We start from the raw sequence: 20,116 nt of genomic DNA, 5'->3' as shown, positions 1-20,116 counted from the left end.
TGTGTGTGCGTGTGCGTGTGCGTGTGCGTGTGCGTGTGCGTGTGTGTGTATGTGCGTGCATGTGTGTGCACACGTGATGCTCCACCACAAAGTCCACCACAGAGTCTCCTTGAGAAGTCAATACATGGTACGTTGCTCAATAATTCACATCCAACATCCTTCCTATCTGTATGATGCCTTTTTGTTCTCCTCATCAAAGCACGGCCCAAGAATCACATCCTCCCACGAGTAAACTCAACTCTACTCAAATCAGTTCACAGTTCACAGTTGTAAAGGCGTTAAAATGGCAATATAAAATATGAAAACAAATATCAAATATGCAAGACGTGCGTATGTGCACAAGAGACGTACTGTATCAAATAGCAGCTATCACACATGTAGGAAAAGAATGGGAATGGAAGTGTATCTACAGTCATGTATTCACAAAGTCAAAGTGATAGTACCAATGTAATGGGAGCCTGTAGACCGACATGGTGACATGGCTCAACGCCTATTCAGCAGCCTGATCGCCTGGCTGTGGAAAGTGTCCCTTAAGATGTGTTCACACTGTCTGCCTGCTATGAAGAAAAAGCGCTGCCTAGATCGCTTTTTCTGCTGAAAATGAAAGAAGCGACACCCGGGGTACGCCAGGGGGCATATGAAAACATTGTCTAGGAGCTCTGTTTCGTTTTAAAGTTTGCTTCGGGCTAATGAAGGGGCAATATATAAAAGACTTGTTGCAGGGGGTTGGGCCAGAAATCTCGAGACAGCCGTGATTGGTCAGCTGATTAAAAAAGAAACGACCCACGTCATATGTACATTTCTGGAAAGAAAACCCTATTCTCAACTTTTGAAAGCGCACCGCTCGTCCAAAAAAAGGCAAGTTGATGGACTGTAGATATATTTATATATTCATGGTTGATAGACATACATTTATTCATATAATCACTGTTGGCAGAGGTAGACTATATATATATATATAGTCCAGGTGGTACAGGTTGTAAAGTACCTGCCCACGTGGAGATGGGGTTTGATTCCTCTGCAGTGCCTCCGAACACAATTCCTTCGCAGTTGGGGAGCTGGCAGGGGATGGTGTTCTCTGCAACGGGTGTCTGAATTAATCTGCAATTGGGTGTCTGCAATGAATATAATATAGTCTGTCAACAGTTAATATCAATCAGTCAGTGAGTCAGTGAGTGCAGTCAGTGAGTCAGTGAGTCAGTCAGTGAGTCAGTGAGTGAGTCAGTCAGTGAGTGCAGTCAGTGAGTCAGTGAGTGCAGTCAGTGAGTCAGTGAGTCAGTCAGTGAGTGCAGTCAGTGAGTCAGTGAGTCAGTGAGTCAGTGATTCTGTCTGTCTGTCTGTCTGTCTGTCTGTCTGTCTGTCTGGCTGTCTGGCTAACTGGCACTTCTCTTGGATCTCTGAGACATGTAGCCTGTGTGCCAGTAAAATAAAAATCCCAATTGGATTCATACAAAGGAAATTCTCCTGGATTAATACATCAGACAGCCTGGACAATGAATGTGAGGGCAGACAGGAGATCCAGGGACACTTCAGAAAGGCGGTTGCTCTCAAGGCAATACAGCGACAGAAACTATTAAGAACAAGGAGACAGAAGGAAGGAAAGAGAGAGAGACACTGCTGCATGTTACCTTTACTCTAAATGGACGGTGTGTGTGTGTGTGTGTGTGTGTGTGTGTGTGTGTGTGGGGGGGGGTGTGTGTGTGTGTGTGTGTGTGTGTGTCATGCTTCTTCTTCAGCATCATTTCCTCTCCAGACAGACATATCTATCTATCTATCTATCTATCTATCTATCTATCTATCTATCTATCTATCTATCTATCTATCTCCTCATCTTGTACTGTGACAGTTTGCAGTGTGTTCTGCTCAAAGGAATGCATATAAGAGCTGACTCTGAATCAGTTGACTTGACTCCTTCACTCTTGCAAGGAAGGAAGGAGCCTGTGGGAAGGATACAAAAGCACAGGAAAGCCCCCAGGAAGCCACAACCCTCTGCACCACCACAAAACAAAAAACTGACAATAGGAGGACAGGTGGGGTTGAGAAGTCGACACTTTTCACCTCTGCTCGTAGGCGGAGGATGATGCCAGGAGTCTGGCTCCAAGGTTCCCAGAAATAATCCTGGAGGTCTCTTGTATGTCTCCTGGGGGCCCGGTGTTCTGTTTAGCCTGCAACCGTACAAATGATTAGCGGCAGTCAGAAAACCATGGCAACGTGCCCTGAGCCCGTCACCCGCGGGCACCGGGAGGCACATTCACCATGAGGAATATTCATGCTCTCTACCTCGGAGGTGTGCTTGTGTGTGCCAGCCTGCCAGCCTCATGTTCAGTGTTGCCAGATTCTGTGAGAGAAACAAGCAACCAGGTCTAGGAAAACCAGCCCAAAAGAAGCGACTATGGGCCACATGAGCACTTTAACATGTACTGTACATCAGCTATTTGAAAATAGCAGATCTACAAGCGATGCGACGCGTTGTGACGCGTTGTGAGCTTGTAGATCGGCTATTTTCAAATACAATCTTGCGGGGAAATTATAATAAGCAGATCTGGCAACCCGGCTCATGTTACTACTACTAGTAAAGTTGGGTTGCTAGGATACACCACGGGCAGGCTGGAGAGATTTGTGTGTCTGTGTGTGTGTGTGTATGCGTGCGTGCGTGTCTCTGCAGGTGGGTGCGTCAGCTTACGTGTGTGTGTGCGCTATGTGTGCGTTTGTGCGTGCGTGGGGGGGTTTATAGATCATGCTGCTATTAAATACATATCAGACACCTCTAGTAGAGAGTGAGAGAAGGAGAGGAGCGAGAGAAAGATGAAGGGAGAAAGAGAGAGGGGAGGGCTGTGAAGAATTCTCAAAAAGAAAGTAGGTGTGAGAGAAGCAAGATGACAGAAAATGTGTCTGCGTGTGCGTGTGTGTGTGTGTGTGTGTGTGTGTGTGTGTGTGTGTGTGTGTGTGTGTGTGTGTGTGCAACTGAGGAAAACTATTGGGAGCGAGGGAGGAAGACGTACATGATGGAGGAAGGAGAGCTGAGATAAACACTGAGAAAGAGAGACAAGACAGACAGATGGATTTTGCTTCACAGACAGAGATCGACAGAGAGATAGAGATAGATAGATAGATAGAGAGAGAGAGAGAGAGAGAGAGAGAGAGAGAGAGAGAGAGAGAGAGAGAGAGAGAGAGAGAGAGAGAGAGAGAGAGAGAGAATAAAATTGATAATTGATATTCCGCTGTGAAATACCTGTGTAAATGGGTTTTATGGACAGCCTGTGCTGAATTTCACACAAAAGCACGCACCCGATCGGCAGCAGTGTCCAGGTAGCAAGGAAGAGTGCTCTTCCATGTTTCGGAATGGGAAGAAAGCCATTTGTTTCACAGCGGAATATAATTTTACCTACCTATGTGTATACACTACAGCAGTGGTTCTCAACCAGTGGTCCTTGAGGGGGTTCCAGGTGGTCCCCAGATAAATGATCCTGTTTGAAGACTTAGGACTTTGTCTTCAGACTAGGACTAGCTACTCTGAAGACTAGGACTTTGTCTTCAGACTAGGACTAGCTAGTCTGAAGACTAGGACTTTGTCTTCAGACTAGGACTAGCTAGTCTGAAGACTAGGACTTTGAGATGTTTTCTGAGATGATATTAGAAAAGGCCCTTCTCACAGTACAGACAGTGATACTATGGCTATAGGTAACACAACTGCATGTATTCCTTCCAAACTCAGTCTGTATGGCAATGGTTCTTAAAGTTAGCTTTAAGGACCCTCAGGGTTCCTTGGGGAGGGTTCCAAATGCGAGCGTAGACATGGAACCCTTACGGGTCCATTTGGTTCCATGTATATGTTACAGTATGATTGGAGAACCAGTACGATTGAAGAAAGCGCGCTCGTTTTTACCACCCACCCAGCACTAGAGGGAGCCACAAGCCAGGCTTGTGCACAAACATATATGGCCACACACACACACACACACACACAGTCACACACACACACACAGTCACACACACACACACACACACACACACACACACACGCACACACGCGCACGCGCTCATGCTTTTTTTGGTTTATTGAAAGCAGGACTGTTTAGATACTTTTATTGTGTTCTGGCTTTTGTTTTACTTTCTCCCTGACACACACACACACACACACACACACACACACACACACACACACACACACACACACACACACACACACACACACACAGTGATCCATGAAAAGAACTATTCTGTCCCTATCGGTTTACAAATCAAACGGCGCTGAGTCGACTAGTGGAGCGTCGGCCGGGTCAGCGCGGGCACTCGCGCCTGGAGGCGCGAGGGCGCGCTTCCTCGGCCTCAAGCTCCACTAAATCGGCGCGCCTCCGTCATGGACAAGCGTGTGCGTGTGAACGCGTGTTCAGCGTTCCCCTCATAGATATTATGGTTCCCCAAGCGTAGCTTCCTGGTTGCTATGTGGGGGGGAACAACAAAAGACAGGTCCGCTCGGCGCATCAAAGCCCCGCCTCTCCGCGTTCTCCTTCTCCTCCTCGGAGGAGGAGGAGAAGGAGAGAAGGAGAGGACGGGACGGTTTATTACGCGAGGAGGAGGAGGAGGAGGAGGCTCCTCTTCCTCGCGAGCCTCGCGTAATAACCCCCCGCATCGCAGCGCCGTCCTCCTTCTCCTCCTCGCGCGCCTCGCTAATAAACCCTGTCTCGAAAAGCCCCGCCTCGCCCCGAAGGAGCCCCGTGCCTAAAAACGAGCGCTCTGTCTTCAATCGTACTGGTTCTCCAAACGTACTGTGACATATACACTCTCAGAGTTATGGGGGTCCTTGAAATTCCACTGGTCTATGGCAATCTTTTTTTCACATGAATGTTTCGATGTGTGTGTTTTTATTTTTTTATCTTTTAACCTTGAGTGGTGCCACTGTATTTCGGGCATGTTTCATTTTTTGGTTTAGGGCGGAATCCATTTTGTCTAGCGAGCAGCTCACACTACATGGATCAAAGGAACTTACAAGCTCAGCGAACTCACTTTCTGCTGCAGCCTCAGCATCTTTGTGTTTGTAGCTACAGACAAAACATTGTTAAAAAACACAGTAATAATCAGAGACAGGGATATGAGACACTGAAACGTTATCAGTGGACGGACCCTTTTTACACTACCAAATCAAGGATATTTCCATGCTGATGACTGACTTCAGTCAACCCATTAAGACCTGAGGCCGATTCTACAAATGTCTTCTAAATCCCAACAGTTCTCTGAAAAAGAAATTCTACATCAGTGGTTCTCAAAAATGTTCATGTCAAGGACCCCCAAAATGACATGTATTTGGCCACCGACCCGATCTCAAAATGTTTTGTTCCAGGGACCCCCCAGAAGCAAAGAATAGAGTTAAAATGTTTCGCTTTAAACAATATATATTCAAAGATTTGCACACATTTTCACGATTTTTCAAAAATAGCAGATCTACAAGCTCGTAGCGCGGCACTCGGTGCCGCGCTATGAGCTTGTAGATCTGTTATTTTTGAATAGCCAAAGTGTAAAATAATGCTTTTTAGCTCAAATGAAAAAGTGGCACAGATGCGTTCCAGGTCTAAATGGGTTAATACGTTCTTGAATTTCGATTAGATGAATGAATTCCAAAGCCTTAGATTCTGCACTGTTGTCCATGTGAATGTTGAAATCTCCAGTCAAAATCATTCTGTCATATTTGGTGATAGTGAGAGCAGTCAGCTTGCAGAAATAGTGACATGTGCCTTGGAGGCCTGTATGTCATAATAAGTAGCTAATTCAGCACAAGATTTACCCAGGTTGACCTTACAGCTCAACTTTTCTGGGTTAGATAGCGGCAATTCCACCCCCTCTTTGTTCTTGTCTCACTGGACGGCATTATAGCGCCTTCCTCCAAAATACTTTCACATTCACCCACTCATAAACACATTCACACAGAGACGGCAGAGGACACGATGCAAGGCACCAACCTGCTCTTAGGGGTTCAGTGTCTTGCTCAAGGACACTTCGACATGCAGCCGGGAGGGGCTGGGATTCAAACCGGGAACTTTCCGATTCCAAGACGGCCACTCCACCTCCTGACTGATTGAAGCTGTAGTCTGTCTGCCTCAATAAGTGTCCCCTAGGGTAGGTACCCTCACAAAAACATGCAGAAATCCTGGTCTCTATACTGCCTCCCCCTGGTTAGTGGGGGCGCCTGATGGAGGGGAAAGGAACTGGTTGGTAAAACGTGTTCCTTCCACCCGCTATAACGTTTAAGCGGGGAAACTTCCCCGTCGGGTGATAAGAAGCGGCTTGTTAGCTCTCATGCATTGGAGGAGGCATGAGCATGGCTCTGGGCTCTCCCTAGGCTGGCAGAGGGAGTGTAGCGTAACCCAGGATTACTTAGACAATTGGCACTGGGTGAAAAAAATGGGGTTGCAAAATCGTGGGATAAAAGAAAGTGTCATGTCTAAGCAGGTTTCAGTTAAGTGCATGAAATGAATCTCATGACTAACTATAAGATCATTCATTTGAAAAGTATTTGTTTGTTATAGATCTAACATTAAACTAGATCTATAGTAGTAGTCGAAAACTACTGGGTGGGTGGCTGACAGAATAGATATCAAGTTAGATATCGCGTGCACACACACACACACACACACACACACACACACACACACACACACACACACACACACACACACACACACACACACACACACACACACACACACACGTGCGCACACAAAAAAACTCCTCATCGTACTTACAGTTCTGCTTCCAAAATGAGGATGAATATTTGATGAGGAAATGCCTAGCGAGTTGAATTAGCAGACACATCACGTCCCGTGCTGTATTCAGCGCAGGTTAGAAACCACCAGGCTCTTTAAACACAGGATGTGGGTCAAACTGAGAGGCGTGGCTTCCAGGGGGGCCGATGGCTGGATGAGGACCTATCTCTGAGAGCCTTCCTCTGGCAGGACCAAAACATCACCTCTGTGATCAATAGGCTTTGATGGTCGTATTATATTGGGTTGTTCTGCGTTGAACCGTAAACCTGAACACCACTACTAATGCCTGATTTATACTTGGCTGCGCGCCGGTGTCGTTCTCAGCAGTGGTGGAAAAAGTACTCAAATTCTTTACTTAAGTGAAAGTACCAATACTGCAATATAAAAATACTCTGTTACAAGTAAAAGTCCAGAATTAAAAATGTACTTGAGTAAAAGTACAAAAGTATTGGCATCAAAATGTACTTAAAGTACCAAAAGTAAAAGTACTCAAATATTTGAAAATAGCAGATCTACAAGCTCACTGTGAGCTTGTAGAGCGGCTATTTTCAAATAGCCTAGGTATAAAATAGGGCTAAAGTGGTTAATGTGTGTTTTTTTTAATAATGTAATGTATATCTGAAAAGTAACTAGTAACTAAAGTTTTCCAATAATTGTAGTGGAGTGAAAGTACAATATTTGCCTCTGAGATGTAGTGGAGTAGAAGTAAAACTATTGGAAATTGGAAATACTCAAGTAAAGTACAAATACCTCAAAATTGTACTTAAGTACAGTACTTAAGTAAATGTACTTAGTTACTTTCCACCACTGGTTCTCAGTAAATACTGTAGCAGATCTACAAGCTCACGACACGTCACGAATGTGACACGCTGTGAGCTTGTATATCTGCCTTTTTTCGGGAATGCAACACTAGCGTGAAACTGAGTATAAATCTGGCTTAACCCATTAAGACCTGAGGTTCCGAGAGGGACAGCGAGTGCATTTTCCGGCAGCGGCTGCCAGCTGTGGGAGTGTGCTGCGTTTGTGTAACGCAGTCCCCACCAATATTATTTACGATTCTGTGCCTATCGGTACATAACTCGGACGGCGCTTAGTCGAATAGCAGACCATCGGCCGGTCGTCGCGGGCACTCGCGCCTGGAGGCGCTCGGGCGCGACTCCTTGGCCTCAAGGTCTGCTGATTCGGCGCGCCTCCGTCATGGTCCAAAACTATACTTTATCGGCGGAAAAAATAAGTTGACTGCCGCTCCTCCACCGGCAGTTCCGCGACTGCCGCTCCTCCACCGGCAGTTTCCGCGGCAGTTCCGCTGCTCCGCCGGCAGCTGACGCTCCACCGCCGGCAGTCACTGCCGGGAGCTGCCGCTCCTCCACCGGCAGTTCCGCGGAAGTTCCGCGGCTGTTGCCGCTGCCGGAGAATGCACTCGCTCCTTCTGGGTTCCGATTCTACAAAATGTCTTCTAAATCCTAACAGTTTTTTAAAAAAACGTATGTTTCTGTGGTTCTCAAACTTTTTCATGTCAAGGACCCCAAAATGTGTATGTATTTGGCCACGGACCCCCATCTCAAAATATTTTGTTCCAGGGACCCCCAGAAGCAAAGATTTGAGTTAAAATGTTTTGCTTTAAAAGAATATATATATTCAAAGATTTGCACACATTTTCATGATTTCTCAAAAATAGCAGATCTACAAGCTCATAGCGCGGCACTATGAGCTTGTAGATCTGCTATTTTTAAATAGCCAAAGTGTAAAATAATGCTTTTTTTTAGCTCAAATCAAAAAGTGAAAAGTAGATGCGTTCGAGGTCTTAAAGGGTTAAGAGCAGTGGTTCTCAAACCTTTTTTCATTGCATGGACCTCCATAAGAGTTATACAGACCTGGAAGGGTCCATCGTGAAGCCCCTCAAGGAACCCTGAGGGTCCCTGGAGAACCACTGCTCTAGAGAACACTACAATGAGAATCCGTCGTATTGCTGACTTTTCTGAAGTAAGTAGCAATCTAGTTTTAATGTTATGTGGCTCAACATTAAAATGCAAAGGCGTTTGATCAGCATCGCCCATCTGATCCAGGGGGTATGAGTGCTTTTTATTTAAGTCAATGCAGCTCTGAAAAGAACAGTATAGCTTCTCTCTGAAGTCTGAGGGCAAGCGGTGGGCAAGAACTGTCCTGTATCACAATGCTGGTCCATTACGCTGCACGATGTTCCCACAACATCAGCCGAGACCATAGCTTTGAAGTCGGTGGTGGGAACTCTCCGTACTTTGGCGATTTCCAATGCATTCAGCTGAATGATGCATGGCTCTGGTGATGGGCATTCATTCCATCATTCAGTCATCAAACTAGGAAATAAAATAGGAACGTTTCGTTTACTCTGCAAAGAGATTTCGGTATGACGCAGTGGTTCCCAACCGTTTCTGGATCAAATGTCAAAAGCGGTCAGATGAGCGGGCCGTTTATTTGAACGATCGATCAATCAATCGATTGTGTTCTGGCTTGGACCAATGGAGCTAACAACTTTTCTCATTTTCCTTCCTAAAACACTATGCCTGTATGTATGGGGAAAAAAAGTAAAAAATCATTTTTTTTTGTTGCATTCACACATTTTTATTTTGTATTCATTTGGGGGTCCACTGGCAATATCCTCACGTCCCACAGGTTGGGAATCGCTGGTATAGATGAGCAGAACGGCCTGGGCCACGGCGTGGCGGTCCAGGCACCCTGGGCTGCAATGCCAGCCTGACAACGTGTCGTGGGTTCGGATCCCGATCCCGACGACCTTTGCTGCGTGTCACTCCCCATCTCTCTCCCCATTTCCTATCAGTCTACATAAAAGCCCCAAAAACTAATCTTTAAATAAAAAAAAGAATAGATGGAAAAAACAAGGGGACAAGGTTAGACCCCCGTTCAACAAAATATTATGGTTACGAATCGATGTGATTGAAATATTTCAGCTGGACATGTTGTAAATGGGAAGGTTCTTTTCCACCATCTCCCCCAGAGCATGAAGAGGCAGGAAAATCAAAGCTTTTGAGAAAATGCTGGCCATACACTGCACTCTTTCCCCAGTGGTTTTCAGGGGTTTGGCCCAGTTAATCCATTCATTTCACTGCTATGCCGAAGACACACAACTTTACCTCTCCTCCACGACCATCACCACAGCCACCCACCACACCCTCACCACCTGCCTCACAGACATAAAAACCTGGATGCAAAAAAAAAAACGTTCTCAAACTTCACTGCAATAAATTAGAAATCATTATCATCGGCCCCAACTGCCTCAGCCGCTCCACCCAGGACTTCTCACTTACACTTAAAGGAGAAATCCGGACATTTTAAGTGTTATCTTTGATGTGTCGTTACTCACCTACCGACGTAAACAGTGGCATTGTTTATTTCCAGAGATTCCCCTGTCGTCATATTTTCAACCCCCTCCGTTGTCATAATGGGAGTGCGTGTCATAGGGAAATTCCCAGAACCTGGCAACTTGGTGTTGCCATGTTGAGAAACAAGCAACTAGCGTTAGCTCGTTCGTCATTAGCGGTAGCCTCTCAGGAACTTTCACTGCATGTTTGACTATCATGAGACTCCACAATGAGTAGTAGTAGAGAAAAAAATAACTTTGCATCGGTTATAATAGACGAATTTCCCTATGACACGCGCTCCCATTATGACAACGGAGGGGGTTGAAAATATGACGACAGGGGAATCTCTGGAAATAAACAATGCCACTGTTTACGTCGGTAGGTGAGTAACGACACATCAAAGATAACACTTAAAATGTCCGGATTTCTCCTTTAACATCGACGGCTCCCTTGTCACACCCTCCATCCGCGTCCACAACCTAGGTGTCATTTTTGAAGCACGGCACTGGACCTAACAGGATAGGTCTCCTTAAATATGTATGACACCCACAGACATATGTAGCCACTTTCGCTTAATGTATTATTTTTTTGTAGATCTGCCTTTTGCTACTTTTGTATTCACGAAAAAGGTAAGAAAAGAAAACAAAGTTTAAATATGGATATACGAGGTTTCTGACCGAAAGCAATAACCTCATATTCACAGAAGTTCAATGAGTCTGCATTACGTAACTCTTGTCTCGTCCGAAAATCTGACGAGTTGGGAGTGGTTGGATACGAAATCATGTTCATGTTGGCCTACACGGTTCAGTTTGAACCCTTTAAGACCTGAAGCCGATTCTACAAATGTCTTCTAAATACCAACAGTATTCTGAAAAAAATTTCTATATCAAGGACCCCCAAAATTATATGTATTTGGCCGCGGACCCCCCATCTCAAAATATGGTGTTCCAGGGGGTCCCAGAAGCAAAGATTTGAGTTAAAAATTTTCACTTTATTATTATTAATATATACATTTGCACACATTTTCAAGATTTTTCAAAAATAGCAGATCTACAAGCTCGACAAGCTCGTAGATCGTAGATATGAGCTTGTAGATCTGCTATTTTTGAATAGCCAAAGTGTAAAATAATGCTTTTTGGAAGGAAAATGGTGCGCTGCTGCTAAATGCATATCAGACAGACACCTCTAGGAAAGAGTGCGAGAAAGAGAGGAGAGAGAGTGGGAGGCAGCAGGAGTATGAGTGGGAGAAGGATGCAAAAACAGACAGATACAGAGAAAAGAGGAGAGACAGGGAGAGAGAGAAAGAGAGGGGGAGAGAGATGAAAAGAAAGGGAGCGAGGAAGGCTATGAAGAATTCTCAAGACACACAGTAGGTGTGAGAGAAGCAAGATGAGGGAAAATGTGTGCGTGTATGCCTGTGTGTGTGTGTGCCTGTGCGTGTGGTGCGTGCGTGTGTGCGTGCGTGTTTGTGTGTAGACAATCTGTGGAAAACTCTTAGGAGCAAGAGAGGAAGACATGTAGGTGGGGAGCAAAGATGAACATTAATATCAGAGAGAGAAGACAGACAGACAGACAGACAGACAGACAGACAGACAGACAGACAGACAGACAGACAGACAGACAGACAGGTTCAGAGAGAGAGAGAGAGAGAGAGAGAGAGAGAGAGAGAGAGAGAGAGAGAGAGAGAGAACATGGTTTTAAAATCTGTAGGTAAAACAGACTTTGGCGTACTTCCTCATTGCCAGTGTTGTTATCAGACAGTTTAACCACAACACATAGCTTCATACTGGCTCTAATCTCACACGTGCGTGCACGCACACAACCACACACACACAACCAACCCCACACACACACACACACACACACACACACACACACACACACACACACACACACACACACACACACACACACACACACACACACACACACACACACACACACACACACACACACACACACACACACACACACACACACACACACACACACACACACACCTCATCGTACGTACAGTACAGTTCTGCTTCCAAAATGAGGATGAATATTTGATGACAAAATGCCTAGCGAGTTGAATTAGCAGACACATCACGTCCCGTGCTGTATTCAGCGCAGGTTAGAAACCACCAGGCTCTTTATCACGGGATGTGGGTCAAACTGAGAGGCGTGGCTTCCAGGGGGCCGATGGCTGGATGAGGACCTATCTCTGAGAGCCTTCCTCTGGCAGGACCAAAACATCACCACCTCTCTCTCTCTCTCTTTGTCTCACTGTCTTTCTGTCTCTGGGTTTCACACATAACTATTCCCAAGCAAGCTTAGCCGGAGGGCCCGCTCCTTCCTTTTTCATTCGCTTGCGCCCGCCACTTTTCTGCCAGAAAAGGTTCGTTCAAGATAATGAAAAGCATAATGAAAACATAATGAAACATAATGAAAACGTAATGAAAACTTGCGCAATTATATGTATTTGGCCGCGGACCCCCATCTCAAAATATTTTGTTCCAGGGACCCCCAGAAGCAAAGATTTGAAAATGTTCGCTTTAAAGGAAAATATATATATTCAAAGATTTGCACACATTTTCACGATTTCTCAAAAATAGCAGATCTACAAGCTCATAGCGCGGCACTCAGTGCCGCGCTATGAGCTTGTAGATCTGCTATTTTTGAATAGCCAAAGTGTAAAATAATGCTTTTTAGCTCAAATGAAAAAGTGAGGCTAGGCTCATAGACCCAGAAATCCTGGGTTCAAATCCCAGTGTAGGTAATTTGTATTTGTCTCCAAAGCGTGCCCCTGCAAATGTTATGTTAGTTTGAGGTTAGGTAGGCCTATAATTCTTTTTGTAGGCACTAATACTATGTCACTTTTTTTTTTAATAAGAAAATGTAATTTTGTCCAATCTGTATGCTAGAGTATGTTAATACAATACAACTTATACAATGGGGTGGTTGTATTTTGTCTCCCTGCTCTTCTATTGAGACATTTAGATCATGTCAAAGGTCAAGTCTCACCTAGACACAGGGGATCTGACAAATAGTTTGACCTGATGGTCAAGATTCAATTGATCCCCTGAGCAAGCAGGCAGGCTCAATTGGCTCAATTAGCTCAATGGTAAAAATGACAGAACTTGCGCAGGAAACCGGGTTCAAATCCTTGTAGAAGAGGAAAGTTACATAATTCAGCTTTAATGTAGAAATCGTTTTTTTGTGAGGTAATGGTTTAGGGTTAGGCAGAAGTTGGACACAAGGAAGAATTGTTTATCACAGCGACTGCACTAAACACCTCTTCTTATTCCCCTCAGCCTAGGCTGTGTTATTGACCTTTGCACTGTGAGTACTAGGGCCAGACCGATATATATCGGTTCGGTTCCATTATGTGACTATTTTGACGGCATCAACGGTATCAACACGCCGCTCACGTTGTGAGCTTGGTAGATCGGTAATTACTTTAGAGGTTAAATAAAATTATGTTCAGTTCATGTGTGTATTTTAGATAAGCCTTTTTGCTTGTTAAACTATTGGAAAAGTTAAGTTAAAGCAGCACTATGTATAGTTTGGGGTATCAGTGGCCACTCTGGACACAAATAACATGGCAGCCAACGCCTTTGACTTCATTACCCAAGAGTCTCTCCAAGCATGTCCGGCAAGGACGCGCTGTGATTGGCCAGTCTTCGCTTAGACTGTAATACAGTCAACCCCCTAGCAGGGACCCCCCCTTGAGTCTTGGAAGGATGATTGTTATTGCTTAAACGACAACTTAGTTTTTTTTACAACCAAGGTTTATGTTTTAGCTTGTAGTTAAAGTAAATAAAAGATGAGTGTTACATTTTATTTCATTTACTGCTTTCTATAGTTTTAGCAATTTTTTATACAATAAAAAGGGTCCTGTGGTCTTTGATGGCCTGATGTGAGTTATTGGGGGCTAGAAGAGCTACTGTAAATAATAATAAAGAAATCACCGGGTTATTGTGTAAAAAAATACATATTTAGCCACCTGCCCCCACCCACTGTAAAAGAGATCGCAAAAATTGCTAAAACTATAGAAAGCAGTAAATGAAAAAACTCATCTTTTATTTACTTTAATTACAAGCTAAAACATAAACCGTGGTTGTAAAAAAACAAAGTTGTCATTTAAACATCATGTTTTGGGACATAATATGCTACAGTATATAGTTGTTAAAAAGTGACATAGTGCTGCTTTAAATATTCTTATGACGTTTACTTAATTTACATTTACTATCACAAAGTTATTTGTGTTTGGGTTAGTAATAGTATATATCGGTCAAAACGGTAATCGGCCGGGCTATGGTGGGTTCTGTACCTGTTCTGGCTCCCTATAGCTTTTTACTGTCTGTTTTTTTCTGAGCTGCTCTTCAGATTCCGTCCTGTCTGCTCCTGTGTGTCTGATCTTGTACCAATCATTTTGGATTTTTGTCAGCCCTTCTGGACTGCCTTGACCCCTGCCTGCTTCACCAACCGTTTTGTCCCTCTGGTTGTCTCGTTCATTAAACTGATTATACTCAAACCTGTGCCGATTCGGTTGGCTCCTCACACGTGACTCAGTGTCGTATTACAGTATATTTGTCTGTGTTGTGTGCCACAAAAAAAAAAGAGATCTGCTATTTTCAAGCATTTTAGTACTTTTTTTTACTTTAAGTACATTTTAATACCAATACTTTTGTACTGTTACTCAAGTACATTTTACTTGTAATAGAGTACTTCTATATTGCAGTATTGATACTTTTACTTAAGTAAAACATTTGAGTACTTTTTTCCACCACTGCAGACAGATATTGTTCCAGACACAGAGAGAGAGAGAGAGAGAGAGAGAGAGAGAGAGAGAGAGAGAGAGAGAGAGAGAGAGAGAGAGAGAGAGAGAGAGAGAGAGACAGAGAGACAGAGAGAAAGAAAGAGAGAGAGAGAGAGAGAGACTCGCATTACTCCCTCATGGCCAGTGTTGTGATCAGACAGTTCAACCACAACAAACAGCTTCACGCCGACTCTAATCTGAAACAAGTATACAACATTATTGGTACCTCTACGGTGTGTGTTTTGTATTGCTTTCCTCCAGGCTGTCTCTCTCCAGCCCAGTGGCTTTGGTCTCGACTGGAGGAGCATGTCAGTCTTGTCTGACAGGAACAGAGAGCTCAGGCGTTCCTTGTAAAGACAGCAGACAACATAGTGCCATGCTGTCGGTTGCAAACCCTAGTAGTCCAAAACGGAAATGGAAAAAAGAACAGCGTTTCCAATGGATCCCATGTAGATTATCATTTAGTCACAAGATCACATTAATGCTTTTCATTGGATACATGTTTAATAAACCAACAGACAGACAGACACGACCACTTTCACTCTTCCCCAAATAGCGAAAATAGCCGATCTACAACCATCGCAACACAACACACTACACTGTGAGCTTGTAGATCGGCTACTTTTTTGCTATTTGTGTGCGACACTGTAGTACGACAAAGAAGGGCCTTCATCTATGACAAAACATAGAAAGATGTGGAAATACCAGATTTCTGCCCGACAGCAACGACAGTTGCTATTGCAGAAAAGAAAAGCAAAAAAAAAACAGAACATCAACGTGGAACTGCAGTGGCCTTTATTTCAGTCATTCGTGACATTTATGTTGCCCGCTCGCTCAATCACAATGTTTGAGCCCTCAGGACAGCTGTTTATCCACTGTCCCCCTCTGTATAGCAGGCATACAGTGAAAAGACGGCTATAGAGGCTATGCGCGTGACATCAACGTACCCAGAAGTTATGCGGGAACACCTACTGAGTGGCAAAAAAACTACTTTCTGGCCTTGACAGCCCATACATCCAAACAGAAAAGTCCTATCTGATTGTATTAAATAACGTTAAACATCACCAACATGGCAGCTGTACAGAAAGCTTGAATGATCCTCTTTCTATCTGCTAAGTTTTTGTTTCATAAAAATTCACCGTAGACATGTTATGAGTTTCTTTCTGTCAATAAATTCTGTGCAGGTGATTATTTTTCAGATTGTCAGAGTTTGGAAGCGCTCGTTTTCAATAACGCAACGTCCTGCTGCCTCCTGCATTATGTGACATTTAGAAACAGGTGGTACGCAGGACCGTTGAGTGATTTACGACGAGCGCTTCCAAACTCCAATGCTCCATGCTGCTCAATGTGCTGCCACTCAGTCTAGATGAGGGGGGCGTGTTCTGGTGGAAAAGTGACACATGTGCATACTCTCTATAGCATATGTCTCTTTACACAGTCTCTCTCTAAAGATGCTATACAATAAACTAACGAGTCTTTATTTATACAGTAATTCTAGGTCAATCTCATTTCAATAAGCTCTATTCGTAGCAGCCATATTGGAAAGAAATTGGGCCTCTTCCTTACTTCCTTCAGAGGTTATTCTAACGAAGGCTCTGTTCCATCCAGTACTTTTACTTCTACTCCACTACATCTCAGAGGCAAATATTGTACTTTTACTCCACTACAATTATTTGAAAACTTTAGTTACTATTACTTTTCAGATATAAATTATTATATTATGAAACGTACATTAACCACTTTAGCCCTATTTTATACCTAGGCTATTTGAAAATAGCCGATCTACAAGCTCACAAGCTCACAAGCTCACAACGCGTCGCGATGCGAGCTTGTAGAGCTGCTATTTTCAAATATTTTAGTACTTTTACTTTTGGTAGTTTAAGTACATTTTGATGCCAATACTTTTGTACTTTTACTAATTAACATTTTCAATTCCAGACTTTCACCTGTAACAGAGTATTTCAACATTGCAGTATTGATGAACATTTGAGTACTTTTTCCACCACTGGTAAATTTCAAGGACCACCAGAACTCTGAGAGTCTACAAATGGAACAAAATGAACCCGTGAGGGTTCATTTGGAACCCCCTCAAGGGAGTCCCTGAAACCCACTTTGAGACCCACTGGAGTGTTTCCAGTGAGCTGGGTTCCTTTTCTCATGTGATTGCGGCACTTCACGTGTGACATTTGTAGGAAATCAATAGCTTGCTGTAAGGTGGATTTATATAAGTCTTGCCAAAGTGTGCCAGAGAGACATCATCAAGGTAGAAAGCTGCTGTAGGCTCTCGGCCCACTCTCACACAGAGGACGTACTGACAAGTAGTGGTTCCCCAAAGTGTGCACCAGGGGACCCCAGGGGTCCTTGAGGGTGTTCCAGGGGGTCCCCAGCTAAATGTACCATGTAACCACTTAAGCACTATTTCAAAAATAGCGCTGGGATGAAACGGGCTGTGAGCTTGTAGATGTGGTATTGTCACTATTTTTGAGAATTCTTGCCTATGACATGCACAACAATAGGGATGCCAGGTTGAAAGTGGTTAAATTCACTATAATTTCACCAGCGAGAAGGTAATCCAATGAGAGAGTGTACAGTAGGACTACTGTATAAGAAAGACTATTCAGATTATAGGTTTCTCTCCCCGCCTATACTGTAGTGTAGACAGTGGTAGAATACTTAATCTAATCTAACAACTAAGATCTTCTCTTAAGGGGGTCCCTAGCACCAAATCTTTTCAAATAGGGATCTGTGGCTTAATCTGTATACATTTAGGGGTCCTGAAAATGTTTGAGAACCACTGATTTAAGGAGTATTTGTAGTGATGCCCGAAGGGGCAATGATCTTTCTGCATTCTGGCCAGCAGTGTGCTGCTCAGGTGAGCATACAAGTGTCCCTCTCTTGATCAGGGACACTTGGACATGGCTGTCCCCTTAACCCATGAAGACCGAGGCCGATTCTACAAATGTCCTCTAAATCTGTAGTTTTCACACTTTCAAGATGTTTAACTTTTTTTTCAAAAATAGCAGATGTACAAGTTCGCAGCGCTCCACGAAGCGCAGCAGATCTATGAGCACACAAAACGTTACATTGCAATGCATCGTGAGCTTGTAGGTCTGCTATTTTCGCTGAATGATCACCCCAGAATGTGGACACGTGGTTACGCGGTTATGTCCAAATCGCCGTATTGTTCTTGAGAACAATGGCAACACGCTACAAGATACTCTCACTTGGGTCCACAGAGACTAATTCAATTGTGTTGTTGCACTATTGAAAGAGTCCTCATAGGAGGCTTAACAGGTTGGTTTGGCAAACACATCTCAAAACTATCCAAAGAGGTATAAGCACACAGTAAGCAGGCCTCTAGATCAGTTGTTCCCCACGTTTTCTTTCCTTGGAGCCCCCCTTCTTACATCTGAAATGTAAGCTGAAGCCCCCCCGCACGCACACGCACACACACACACACACACACACACACACACACACACACACACACACACACACACACACACACACACACACACACACACACACACGGAATAGCGAATGTACAAGCTCACAATGTGCCATCGCAAGTTCGCAACACGTTGTGAGTTTGTAGATTGACTATTATCGTTATTTTTGGAACTTTTCGCTAAATTCTTTCCAACATAATGACCCAAAAATGCAAGTTATGATCTTTGGCAACATGTTTTAAAGCTCACTGAGACCAACCAGGTCCCCTGCTCTACATTAGAATCATTCTGCAACTGGATATAGATGATAGATACCTTTATTATCCCGCGGGGGAAATTTAGTATATATGATCTATATATATATATCACCCACCCACTCCACGAAGAGGGCACAGGGTATATAAAGGACAACACTCACTCTGGTCACCATCTCTTTTAATGGCATCAGGCAAGCATGCCATAGCATCAAGTCACACACTGCTCGTTTAGAGACAGTTTTTACCCCCAGGCAGTTAAGACTAAATGCCAATAATGTCTTCTTAAAGGGGAAGACCACCCATTTTCAATATTTAACTATGTCATTAATATAGCATAAAGGAGTTGTGTGGAAATAAGAAAATTTTTAAATGTTAAAAATTTTAAATGTTAAACCCAAATTGATTTTGGGTTTAACATTGCAAATTACACCATGATGAGTCATCACGGTGTAATTTGCAATGTTAAACCCAAAATCAATTTGGGTTTAACATTTAAAATTTTTAACATTTAAAAATTTTCTTATTTCCACACAACTCCTTTATTTTATATTAATGACATAGTTAAATATTGAAAATGGGTGGTCTTCCCCTTTAACTACTAGCCCTTACTGAATGCTCATTAATAATGAGATATCCAGAACTATATTGAATGTTACTATGTGGTATTGCTGCAGTACTATATGTGCTTATTTTATAATGAGTATAGGCTATATTTAATTTAATTCTTTCACTCTAGACTGCATGTTTTCAAGTGTGTATTGTATGCTGTTTGTCATGTTATATGCAACCCATGCAGTAGATGAGAACGTATTTTATATTGCATTGGATTGCACTGCTTTGTTAAAGCATAGTATGGCAATAAAGAGTAGCAAGAGGATGTCACGTACGTTTTCTTAAATCCCAACAGGGGTGCCCTAAACCTGGTGGCAATGAAACACTACTCAGCTGAACAGGGGAATAGAACACCGAACTCTATGGACAAGAAGCTAAATTAGCCTTAGTAGCCTTAAGGCTGATTTATGTGAGGTCAAACCCTTTAGAAAAGTGTTCTTCAGCAAAATATCGACGTTTTCAACCGAAAAGGTTTCACTCCTATCTAAAACATAAACATTTTCTTATGTCACAGTCACTGCCACTTTGTCTCGCGGTACGATTGGAGACCATGAGGGAACGCTGACAATAATTGTCATGCGTAAAATGTTTTGGCTTCTTGTGCTTCATCATTGTTTTGGTCTCGACTCTTGACTGATTCTAAACATGGTGGGGATAGAGGAAAAGCTATTGGAAGAAATAAATCAGACACGGGGAAAAAAAAACTCTCTCCCCGCAGGGCTTCACCAAGGTATTAACCCATTGAGGCCTGAGGTTCCGATTCTGCAAAATGTCTTCTAAATCCTAACGGTTTTCTGAAAAAACGTATGTTTCTATATCAGTGGTTCTCAAACATTTTCATGTCAAGGACCCCCAAAATGATATGTATTTGGCC

The 20,116-nt window shown here is 43.4% G+C and overlaps 1 protein-coding gene across 1 annotated transcript in view; it reads right to left on the bottom strand.

Annotated features, from left to right (window-relative positions):
• Positions 1-2,036: 2,036 nt before the first annotated feature.
• The window catches only part of LOC308098481 (carbonic anhydrase-related protein 10-like), a 199,136-nt gene continuing 181,056 nt past the window's right edge, over positions 2,037-20,116 (bottom strand). The window contains exon 9 of the mRNA XM_080446860.1: positions 2,037-2,165. Within this exon, the coding sequence (XP_080302986.1) occupies positions 2,161-2,165 (5 nt within the window). The 3' untranslated portion in view covers positions 2,037-2,160. The remainder of the gene's footprint in view (positions 2,166-20,116) is intronic.

The sequence above is a fragment of the Gymnoscopelus braueri genome, assembly GCF_963280865.1.
Source record: "Gymnoscopelus braueri genome assembly, chromosome: 13".
In the NCBI taxonomy this organism is placed as follows: Eukaryota; Metazoa; Chordata; class Actinopteri; order Myctophiformes; family Myctophidae; genus Gymnoscopelus; species Gymnoscopelus braueri.
The sequence above is the reverse complement of the archived record's forward strand: the minus strand, read 5'-3'. Positions and strand labels throughout refer to the sequence as shown.